Source organism: Brassica rapa, chromosome A03 (assembly GCF_000309985.2).
Source record: "Brassica rapa cultivar Chiifu-401-42 chromosome A03, CAAS_Brap_v3.01, whole genome shotgun sequence".
NCBI lineage: Eukaryota > Viridiplantae > Streptophyta > Magnoliopsida > Brassicales > Brassicaceae > Brassica > Brassica rapa.
In genome coordinates this window covers 28,654,509-28,667,320 of record NC_024797.2, presented here as the reverse complement: position 1 = coordinate 28,667,320, position 12,812 = coordinate 28,654,509, and the positions used below count along the sequence as shown (strand labels likewise).

General features: G+C 30.7%; 1 protein-coding gene across 2 annotated transcripts; it reads right to left on the bottom strand.

The window, feature by feature from the left end:
- Positions 1-141: 141 nt before the first annotated feature.
- On the bottom strand, positions 142-12,733 carry LOC103861883 (NAC domain-containing protein 75). 2 transcript variants are annotated; one of them, XM_009139592.3, is made up of 6 exons: positions 6,326-12,733; positions 5,859-6,039; positions 4,845-5,485; positions 2,847-3,158; positions 1,971-2,099; positions 142-783 (listed from the first exon to the last, which is right to left on the bottom strand). In XM_009139592.3, exons 1-6 carry the CDS (start codon positions 6,449-6,451, stop codon positions 682-684), a joined length of 1,491 nt encoding a protein of 496 aa, XP_009137840.1. In that variant the 5' UTR covers positions 6,452-12,733; the 3' UTR covers positions 142-681. The 2 variants fall into 2 exon arrangements, with proteins under 2 accessions (XP_009137840.1, XP_009137841.1); XM_009139593.3 differs by having other exon boundaries at positions 5,859-6,036.
- Between the last annotated feature and the right edge of the window lie 79 nt (positions 12,734-12,812).

Genomic DNA, 12,812 nt, shown 5'->3' with positions numbered 1-12,812 from the left:
TGTCTGATAATCTTTATCTTCCTTTTCGGTTTTAGATTCCTTTTGTTATTGGTAGAATAAGTTATATCTCTTTTGAATGCTGTAAAATCTTGATATTAAAACCAAGAAAAAAAGAAGAAAATAACTCATAAGAAGTATATAGGGAACCTAGTAACAAGTAATTAATTTTATTTACCAGCATATGTATATTAAACAAAAAATACAATAAACTATTAAGTTCATCCTAAATAATAAAACAAAGAAAAAGACAATAGAAGAAATTCAAATAACAGAAGAAACGAATTTTAAAATAAATATATAATGGACATACTTGATCTCTAATTTTATATGGCACTATTGATGATTTTCATGCAATTTTCTTTGCTTTTTCCTCTTCTCTTTGGAATATAACAGCTTTTCTCATGCTTTTTATTACTTTGGTTTCTTTTTTTTCCTCCCCTTTTAAAATTCTTTTTATATCAAAATCCTCTTGAATATATAACAAACAAAAACATATGATTTTTGGTGCTGTTTAAAACCGCTTCACCATGTAAAAATCATGCATTATATAACTTGGTTGTCCAAGATCGATAGATATGGAGATGTCATGAAGTTGATGACGACATGACCATCACGATAGATATTGATGGTAACAACCTTTTGTGATGTGGGTCATGATCATCAGATTGGAAAAATGCACAATTACCCATGATGATCTTGATTGTCAGAAGAGCCAGGGGCTGGCCAAAACGTTGAGTACTTCAACCATTCTGCTTCTTGTTGGTTCCCCATTGATGATGATCCCTGCACCAATCAAAATTGTTTCTCAATATATACATACATACATACATATTATCAATAAATAAATATATAAGTAGGTTAGTGTCAGCATCCATATGTGAACTAAGTTCATCTCATTTGGTTTAGTTGGAAACAAATTGGATTAGTTTGACCGACTTAAACCAAACTGAACTAACTCACTTTGATTTTCTTTCTAAACCAAATAGACCTGAACCGGAATCAGATCAATAAATATTAAACCAAGTCTACCAAGCTAGCATTTCACAACTAGCTAGGCATATAGTATGACTACTTATTTTTTAATGAATTACAGGCCTATATTTACAATTTGTAAATACTTGTATATGTAAATAAGGACATTCCATTATATAAGACGGATTTAAAAAAAGGGAATGCAGACATGCTGTCCCCCACAAGAACACACAATGAAATCTACTAATGCATATTACCGAACTTGTTTCGCGAGGTACGCGCATGAAAAAAGACATTATAATATTTATATATATTCACATATGTATAAATATACCATCATTGCCTTCGTAATTAGTTTAAAATGTTTAAAAAGGAGAAGAAAAGAATCTGCAAATTTTCTATTGAGTAATAATTTATAGGTTACAAAAAAGCAAACTATGACAAAAGCAAAAACACCTCTCTTTCTTTTTCTTTTCTGGTTTTGTTTATTTTACTCGGTATTAACTCTTTCCAATTAAGTAAAGAATAAACTAAAAAAAAAGAATATATGTAGTCTTAAATATACTTCCTACGCAGTACTTAGAAAGAAATATAAATAAATGAAAAGATTTTTTTTATAAGGATTCTCCATTTTTATTCAAATGTGATATAGATTCTTCGACCAATTACTGTTTGTTAAGATATTTATTATTTTAAATATTTGTTTTTCATCTTTACGGAACCTACATTTCAACCGAGAATGCAAGACTACTCTCAATACGAAAACATTTATTTACTATCGATTTTAGTCATTTTCACTTGTATGATGACTACAACATCTTACATTATGCATGACATTTATACTAAAGTTACAAAATTATATATCTAATATACTAATTAATATATATATATATATATATATGTATTATGTATATACTTGTTTTGCTTTATACTCATGATGGTAAAAAAAAGAGGTGTTTCCTATGAAATTAAGAGTCAAAAAGGGATTAATTACTTACATCTTTTACATCATGATGAGTGGTAGAAGAAGTGCAGCCCATTATGAGTTCTTCCAGTCCAGAAGCTGACCTTGCTCCCATCTTCCCATCATTATGTTCTTCTTCTCCTTCTTGATGTTGTTGTTGGATCTTGTTCAGTCAAAAAGTCAAAAGTCATTTCAGGAAAAATATTATTTGAGAAAATAAGAAAATTATCATAGAACATTAAAATTAATCATCTTGTCTCTTCATTACCAAATACCACATTTGTTTCCTACTTGTTTTTAGTTTGGCTGACACTAAAAAGTGACTTACCTTTTGTTGGCCTTTGGATAATGGATAGTAGTTAGACACGTCTTAAGAAGACTAAATCAAGCATACTTATATATTAGACATTGCATTTTAATTTTCTTTTCTAGATCATTATCTTATACATACTTTATTTGTCATAATCGATTCTGGTAGAACCCAACTTGCATGCTTATGTAGTCCCATCATTGTTAAGTCACATGCATGCAAGTATCTTCAAAACCTAACATGTGCAAGAACCGCTTTCTACTACTTAATAAAATTACACACACATGCATATATATGTGAGTGTGAAAGAACACAATAAAAACATCTAAATAAGTAATTCTATTTATAAATAATTATCTTACTTTTACAATCCTCATAATAAATTGATAGGGGGCATCACTCCTAAACCAGTAGTAACATAAAGTAATTTCATTTTGATTCTATAGTGATATTCCAGCTAACTTGGTAATTTTCATGAAACTGTAACTTTCACTTAAATCAATGAATTATTATGGAGGGTGTGAACACACATAAATAATAAATATAAATGGAATTTTCTAAAATGTTAAAAAGAGAGATACAAAAGAATAATTACCGTACCTGGAAATTTTCATTAGGGAGCAAGATTCTATGAACATGATAAGGATTATCGTCAAGGATATTAATGGAGGCATGGTGAAGCGACGTGGATGGAGAAATGATGGTTGATATTGGATGTGTAGGCTGGCTTATGTTGAATGCATGATGCCGTTGTTGTTGCTGATGATGATGTTGAGGATGGTGATGATCATGAGCCCCATGATTTGGTGTTGCTGAGGGTGATGCATGATGATGATGACGAAAACGATGTTGTTCTGCCATAACATCTTCACATGTAGCTTGTCCAGTCTGAGGAGTTTCCCTCCTCGCCATCTGAAAATTATTTAGAGTTAATTGCTAACAATAATAACTGGTACATCAGCTGGACCGGTCTTAGAATCATTCCATTATTTATTTGGACCGCTGCAGACTTGCAGTTTAAACATTGTTTTCTGATTTTATCACGTCGGGTAAAACGTTAGGTCACATTGTTAGTTAAAATTTGATTTTCACTAACCAGTCATTATTATTACAGGTAAAATGATTTTCTTTTAAACATTTTTGTAAATACATAATATTAAGTCCTTTTGTAAATATTATAATAACTAACTAGATTCTGACCCGCACGCCCGTGCGGGTGTATTTTTTTTAAAGAATATGATGCTATTTTCTTTTTATGTCACTATTTAAGGTTGGACAAAAAACTCGAATTCGAAGAATCGAACCGATTCCAATCCGAATAAGTAGTACTAAATCCGAAACGGAATTGATTAAATATACGAATTATTCAAAAATTTAGTATTTGAAGAAGTGAAACCTATTCCGATCCGAACAGAAGTATTTTGTGTATCCAAAATAGATTCATATACTTATATATATTAATTATTTTTAGATTTAATATATATAAAAACATCCAGAATATATATGATACTTTTAAGTTCGCATAAATGCTTGAAAATATATACAAATAATTAAACGTAAATATCTTAAATAGTTAAAAATACTCAAAACTCCAAAAATACTTAAATAATTATTAATTCTCTATCCAAATATTTAAACCAAACCTATTTAAATTGGTTATCCAAATCCGAACCAAATCCTGAAAGATTTGAACTGAACATGAAATTCCAAAAAGACCTGAAAACGAACCCGAACGTCCATCGCTAATCACTATTATATATATATCCTATATGTGTCATCATAGGTTACAAAATTTGTGTTATCATATAATTAATCGTATTTTATACGTACCATCAAATAAGTTTTCTTATAATTAATAATATTTTATACGTACAATCATATAAATAATCAAATATATTATATTTTAAAATTTAATGTGAAATATAAAAACCACAATTTAAGTTGGTGTTTGAAATTGGGCTTTGTATTGTATTTTTATTATATATATTGAAAACATTTTTATAATAGTTATTGAAAAATATGTTAGTAAAAATGAAATTTTGAATATATGTATATTTTTGAATGAAATTTTGATATAAATAAATTTTAAATTATTATTTTGATTTGAATATATATATCAAGTAACATAGACTCATTACTTTTTAATATAATGTAATGGACTTCCAATTTTTTTAGTAGCATAAACCCATTAGTAGCTATCCATGTTTCCAAACAACATTATTTTTTTAACTACTATCCATATTGTCAAACAATCCCAATGTGTACTTCAACTTTAATAATATAGATTTGAAGAGTACTGTTTCCTTGCAATGCAAGCAAATAGTAACCCTAACATATTCTTAAAACATTAACTTTTCCTTTCATTAATCCCATTAATAGAGAATCAAAACTGAATTCAAAATAAAATACTAAACACATGGAATAAAACGAAGATTCTCTATACGGAACTTTTAAAAAATTACATTATAATGTTTACCAATTTAGTTTTTAATATACTTTTTGTTGATATTAGATTCACTTTGTATTGTATGTATCATATTTAATATTATTTTATCAAACGAAAAGTTCTAATGAAGTAAAACAAAATTCGGTGCATACCTCATCGAAGCTCTTCATGAAAGGAACAAAGCTAAGTTGATCCATTGCATAACTCGGGAGACCAGGCGGAACCGTCGTAGCGGCAGCCGGTACAGCCATAACGCCACCTACTTCATCAGATTGGTTTGGATGATTGACATTCAGAATCTCTCTAGACGAAGAACAACTCCCACCACTAGTATTTCCACTATCTTTCCTCATATGATACTCTCCGCCGCCTCCACCGCTATTCACTTCACCGCCTCCACCGCCTATAGCGTTCAAGCTTGACGTAGACGACCAATTACATTGCCTAGGTTGAGTCTGATAAAAGATCTTCGACACAACAAGCTCTCCTTCTTTCTCTTCCTCATGTGTCCCCAGATGATATTGATGCATTACCCAATTGGTTTTCTCCGGTTTTCGATTCTTACCAAAATTGGTATACAAAACCAATATCTTCTTACAACCTTTTTGCTTACCGTTTACCATAACCGGTCTTGTCTTACCGGTCTTATGCCACCTCGTCTCACCGGAGCTACCGCTTCCTTGCATATTATTGTCACATTCCGTTTGAATCTTCCTTCTCTTTCTTGTTCCCGTTGTATACGCCTTTGATGGTCTATGAAAGAAGTGTCTGCTTAAACCATCTCTAGTCACTCCTACCAAAAATTTAAAATAAAAAAATATCTTTTGTTAGTTTATATGTTTCTTGTGTGACCCAAATTAAAAGGATTCAAACTTTGGTATGACCCAATTCTCTATATAGTCGTATCAAACAATCATATATTATAATAAAAGGAAATAAATTTGGAATGCTTGGGGGAAAATATGAAGTATTTATAGATGTATATGTGTGATCAAAATATAGAAGGTTAAAACATTGGTGAGTCCCAACAAAGAAACTAAAATGTATTCAAAATTTGGTGTGACCCAATGTTGTATTAAAGAACATATATTATAACGTGCTTTATAAAAAAAAAAAAGTATATAACGTTGTGATGTATGGAGTACTGCATGGAGGTGTTTATGTACCGGGAAGTTTCTCGGGGTGAGTGTAGCAAATGCCGTCTTCTCCTTCAATGGTGGGGATGAATTCGTCAATGAGAGGGTGAGATTTAATGTCTTTAACTAAGACTTTTGCCTCTAAATGTTCCATCAATTCCTGATCTGTTGGGTCAAATTTCACTCCTGCGGGTAAACCAACCCAATCCTGCTAGAAAGAATAAAAGAGAAAACTTAATTTAGAATAAAGAAAAAGACCAAGAGAGTATATATAGGTGTATATACAACTATACATATAAAGACTCGTATATAGACGCTTTAAATTTGGATTTTGAATTTCTGTAAGCAAGAGAATACAACAGCGAGCATCATTCTTGATGCTCTTCATTTGATTCTTTTCCTTTTTCTCTTAAAAAATATTTACAATTGAGAAAGGAAGGTAGAAACAATTTATTTCTAAGTTAATTAAAATATAAGAAAAAAGGAATATTACTTACTGGTTTCCCCTCGAGCTTGTGGCCGCAGCTGGGACACTTCTTGGATCCACAAAGTTGATGTTGTTCGATTTTTGCATCTATTATATCAGAACCCGTCACCGAACCAGCATGATTACTCTTGCTCATCTTAATCCCTAGTTCCTTTGACAAACTTTCTCTTATGCGTATGTGTGTAGGTGAAGAGATAATAAGAAAGCTCTTCTGATCATTTTCGAGAGGTAAAAGAATATATAGAGAAAGAGAGAGACAGGATTTGAATAAAACCCTCTTTTATTATGGAGAATAAACCACTGATTTTGAGGAGACAAGACAAAAGAGGGTTTTTCTTGAAAACCTAAACCGACACATGAACAAGACAAAGTAAGAATTTATGGGGAATTAACCCTCAAATTATGCTAAAAGGAACAAACTTGGTCTAGCAGAATATGATCTGCAAACCATGAAAGAGAGAGAGAGAAAGATAGCAAAGAGTAGAGAGAGAGTTAAGAAACGAAGAAGTAAATGGGGAGAAGAAGAAAGTACGAGTTCGGATGTGAAGGGTATAAATTAATAAAAACATACGAGAGATATTTTAGGGAATTAATATATTAATGTTGTCTATATATAAATGTGTGTTTATCTCAAACTTTAACTGAAGAAGTAAGCGAGAAAAAGGAAAAGGTGGCTCTGAAACCCATTCACTGACCCACCTTTTATTTCGCCTTTGCTGGTTCAAGAAGCCGATATGAGTCTTTGAAGCGGTTCTTGTTATATCTACAAAAGCATACAACACTTCGAAATTATAATTACTTATGTTTATGTAAATAATGTATACGTGTCTGTAAATGTGACTGTACACAGTGCATATTCCTATAAATCTAAATTTTGTGACTTTTATGTTGTATTGTGGTATGGATTTATATATATATATATATATAATTAAGTTATCAAAATTATTATGTTATCTTTATGATTGATTGTGAGTTTTATGTTCGGAAAGAAATTTGAGATTCACCACTGTTAACTTAACCCTTTGTAAATGATGAAATTTCAAATGATAATTATGTAGTCCAGTACTATATATATATGTGTGTGTGTGTGTGTGTGTGTGGCAGTGTGGCAGTGTCTATGTTGTATATGTGTGTGTATACTCTATATGTTAATAAATAATTTAAGTAAATTAAGTACATGGATTATGTACGAGAAAATCTTATGTTAATTTTATATGGTTTATACATATAAAATACCATTTGTTGGCAACTATAGTTACTTCACTCTACGTTTTTTAGCATTACTGCACCCTACGTTCCGTCCCAATATCCACCTTCTAAATCTATAGTAACTTCTAGTCAAGGAAATAATGTTGTAGTTTTGAATTTGCGGAAGGTTAAGAACAAAAGAGAATTAATAAACAAAATAAAAGAAGAAGAAGAAGAAGAAGAAGAAGAGATGTTTATCAAATAAAAACCCAAAAAAAAAGAAAAGAAAGACGACGAAAAAAAGACGAGAAGAGGAAGATAGGTCACATGGGCATCGAGCTGGAGGAAGTGATCATTATTCTTTTGTTATTCAAATTTGGTTTTATTTTATTTTATTTCAATTTCTGCAGAGATAAAGGAATTAAGAGATTGCTTGATAAGTAAGGCAATTTGAGCAGTGTACCCATCATATGGACCACACCATCCCTTACTTTTCTTATTATATTCGTGTTGTAGTTTAATTTGATTTGTTTTATATTATTATATATGGTGTCCTTGTAGTTCCGTTTACGTTAGCATGAATTACGAAATCATGACAATTATATTCTTCTTACATATGTTTCAAATCAGACAATAATTTCCTTTTCCTATCAAATGTTTAATGAAGTATAACCCTGAAAATATTACGCGTATTAGTTTAAACTTTAAAGCAGTGCCTGTTCCTTTTCTTGATGAAAGAAGTATTTGTTCTTGAAACATATTTATTGTACGCGTTCTCTAACATACCATTTCATAATACTCTAGATGAATTATGAATATATGTTTTTTTTTCTTCATTGATCTCGAGTACCTTGACTGTAATGATTATAAAGTTCTATCGCATAAATCAATCTTCTATGGTTTTTCATCAATTTCTATAGATATATATATATATATATCTATATATATACGGTCAAAGCTAAACCAAGAAACCAAGCGAATAAATAGGATACAAGGGTAAAAGAAACGTGTACCGTACCCTTAAACTTTGCGAATAAGCTTCATGCTGAGATCATAAACGTAAGATAGAATACAAAAAAAGTTTCTGTCCGTAACGAAAATATAATTATATAAACGAACAACGGAATTTTATGAATAAACGAAAATCATTCGTCGCAGAAAAGTCATTATCGTTCTTGAGTTCCTGTGACGCTGTATTTTAAAGAGTTTTTAAAAACCTGACTGTTGGTCTAGAAAGTGTCATGTCAATAACCTGAGACGGCTCTTTATGATGTATGAATTAAGAATAATGTAGGCTCCACAAACGATACATCTGAATTGGATTGTAGTTTTAGATCTTCAAACTCGTCGATGTTTTGATATTTTTATGTTATTTTTTAAACTGTGTAGCCAATTAAATGTTGTAGTCATTTCTGTAATTGTTTAAATAATTATTAAATAATATTTTTAAAATTATTTTTTAGAAAAAAAATAAATTTCTTAATCTTTGTGCACTAAAATCATGATTAATCCGGGGTTTTTAGAGTGGGGTTCTTAGCAGAAGTTAAGAAACTGTTTCTTAACTTTTAACTAAAAAAGATAAGAACCGGTTCTTAAAGGACTTTAAGAACCGACTCTTAAAGAACCGATTCTTAAAGGACTTTAAGAACCGGTTCTTAAATAAGGACCATCTTAAGAACTTCGGGTTAATCATACTCTAAGGAATAACATCATCTATTGTGAAACAAATAGAATATATATTAAGCTAAAAGCATTTCGATTTCTCAAGGATTGTAACTTTATCGTTAAGAGATTTGAGTTAAGAATACACAAAAGATCATCTCAATCCCAACGGTAAAACACCACCAAAGGAAAAAGAGGAAAAAAATCCTATATATATATATATGTGTATAGAGAATACACATCATAGTTATGTTATACATATTGTTAACTAAAGATTTTTTTTTTTTAAATGTTGGGAGTCAAAGAATGAAATCATGGAGGGGCCAAAGATATGTCCTGAATAAAACATATAGATGCTAATGATTGCCTCTTTGTCTGGATTATCATATATTTTGTCATAATTTTTATTTTATGTAATTCTCTATAACTTTTTAGAGTAAATGTAAAACTTACAGAAGTTTTTAGCTTCGTTTTGATCCCATTTCGTATCATGAAGTTCTGAATCATCAGTTCTAACTTTTTGGATGCTAAATGAAGATTTAAACAGAAAAACAATTTAGGTTATGATTTTTTTGCAAACACATCGAAATTCGTAGAACACTGGTGTGATGTATTATTACAAAAAAATTATCAGCATTATTAAAAATAGAAAAAGCAACCAAATAAATGAGTCAAAACTTGAAAAAAAAAATGGAAAACAAGAAACAATATTCCTCGACGTAATCTTTTATTTATTTCAAGTTTCTTTTGTTTTAAAATATTAGATATATGGTATGACATTAGATACTGGATGAAGATAGGTTTCTTGACTTATACATACAAATATTAGTGTCCACAGGACCACAGTTTTATTGTATTATTTAGCTGAACTTTAAATTTAGAGGGAATACTACACCTTAAAAATGAGAAGTTTTGCTCTTCTTGATTCGTACGTTCTTTGAGAACGGTTCCGACTCAATTAGTTGTACTTTTTCAGGTTGAATTGGATATTAAGGGAAATTTGGCTGTATAACCTTCAAACAAATTATAATTCATTACATAACTAAAACCCCTAACTTTCATCTACAGTACATGTATTTTATGTAATAATGCTATATTACCCTTCAATTCAACCTGTGTGACCTGCTGAGAGTTATTTATCAAAAGAAATATTAAATAAATAATTTAATAAATTGTGGTTATCATTCTTTCACAGCTCTTTCTCTTCTTCTTCCTCTTCTCCTCCAATCTCTGTTTTTTTTATACATACGAACACAAACCACTAGATTAAGAAATAATATAGATTTTGGGCTTGTGGAATTGAGTTTGGAGAAGAAGATGACACCGTAGACAACAACGAGGTGACATCACAATTTTTTTTTTTTTAGTTTTTTTCAATGTTGTTCATCTTGATTTTTTTCATTGTTATTTAAATTGTTATAGTATGCTGTATTGATATGGTATGATGAAGAATAATTACTCTGGACTAGTGAATGTGTGTATCACCATGTCTGTAAAAAGAGGAAGATGTGAAGAAGATGAACTCGTCGACTATACTATATGTAGTGAAAGAAAATTATAGTATAGTACGATTCTTATATTTTTGTACAATTCGCAAGTACCAAACTAAATAGTATGCTACGGTTGTTGTATTATTGTACCATCGATTGTTTGATAAATTCATTATTTATCAATTTCTTGTTTACAACTATATGTGCTATACTATTTATTTTCTTCTATACTATTTGGGTTTAGAGTTTATACTTGGGTTTAGGTTTAATGATTAAGATTTAGGGTTTAGTATTTGGAAGGTGGGGGTTGATGTTTGGGTTTAGTGACCGTATTATGTATGTTCTATTTGACGATTAAAAAAAAGTGTTTTTTCTTGCTTACCAATTTATACTATACTATGTATTTTGTTCCATTCTATTTGGGTTTATAGTCTATACTTGGGTTTAGAGTTTAGTGATTAGGATTTAGAGTTTAGTATTTGGAAGGTGGGAGTTTAGATTTGGGTTTAGTGATAGCATTTTTGGGTTTAGTATTCAAAAGTTAGGTTTGAGTTTAGCATTGAGGAGTTTTGTTTGGATTTAGTTTAATATTATATAATATTATATACTATTTTCAGATTTTGATAATTGGGTTTAAGGTTTATATTTGGGTTTAGGGTTCAGTAATTAGGGTTTAGGGTTTAGTATTTAGATGGAAGGGTGATGTTTAAAGTTTAGGGTTTATTATTTTGGAGTTGAGGTTTGGATTAAAGTTTAGTATTTACTAGGTGTGAGTGGATTTTGAATCATATTATTTTTAGTAATATGGTATAGAAAAATTAGATGTATATTTATGTGTTAAACAAAAGTGTGGTGTTGATTGAATTACGTGTGATAATTAATTGTGGGGTGTCAAATTGTTGATGTCATCAGTTTCTCTCTCTATTACTGACAACTTGAACAAAAAAAGGGCATTACCGGATAGAAGTTGACATAATTGTTATGGGCTTTATTATGTCAAAATCAATGGTATGCACTTAATTTCCTTCTCAAATTTGGTCATTTGGCTAATTCACCCTAACAACAACAACAACAACAACAAAAACAACAAAAACAACAAAAACAAAAAGATTAAGGAGTAAGACTTGATAGAAAAAGCTTAAAATATAATTTATAGTTTTCTAGTATAATCTACCATAAATATTTCATGTGATGATGTGAAAGTACACTATTGAAAACTAAACCAGACGTAAACTCATTAAACAATTGGCACTAAAACGAAGTTACATAAGTTAGTAAAAAGGATATAACCTATGAAATTTACATAAGTTAAACAAATATCGGGAGAGGCAAATTATGGTTAGTTCAGAAAAATGGATGGGCTTAAGAGCTTAGTCGTCTATTGGCAATTTAGAACATATGCAAGGTTCTGTGGGCCGAACAATTGCATTAAGAAGGCCCAACAACATTCTTTTGCTCTTAAAATTCTCAATATTAAAGTTGTCTCGTTTGAGGGAAAAAAAAAAAATCAGTGTCATTGAGGTCTTGTTTATTGCATTTTATTATAATTATTAAAAAGCCGTTTGTCAGTATTGTTTAATATATTGTCAGTTAAACACATATGATTCGACCACAAATAAATAGATTCGTATAGATTCCGGTCACCCTCAAACCGGAGTACCGCCTCTGAAACCGATCATCACCAATTTGGGTCTTTAATCCATAGACTCAGTAGAAAATATCGATCATTGAGCTTCGACACGGGTCTCCGCTTGATTGCTTCTCTCTCCGGTAGTCAGACATGTGGGTCTCCGACAAGATTGGTGATGTCAACTTCTGCCCTGAACACTGGCCGGAAGAACGTTACCGGTCCCACCGGTTATGTTCTTGAAGACGTTCCTCATTTCTCTGAACTGATTACATCCCAAACCCTCCTGTACGGTCACACTCTGTTTTTTTCCTCTGTTCTTTGATACGATAATGCGAAGAACTCTGCAACGCGGGAAAAAAAAGGGCATGAAACTTTATGAGATGTTTGGTTTAAAGTTACCGTTTTTTATTTGTGTCAATGTGATGGTTTCAGACATATCCAAATCCATTACAAGACAACGCTGCTTACTCTGTTGTTAAGTAAGTGATCGTTAACTTTCTTTCCAAGTTCGTTACTTTTCCCCTACG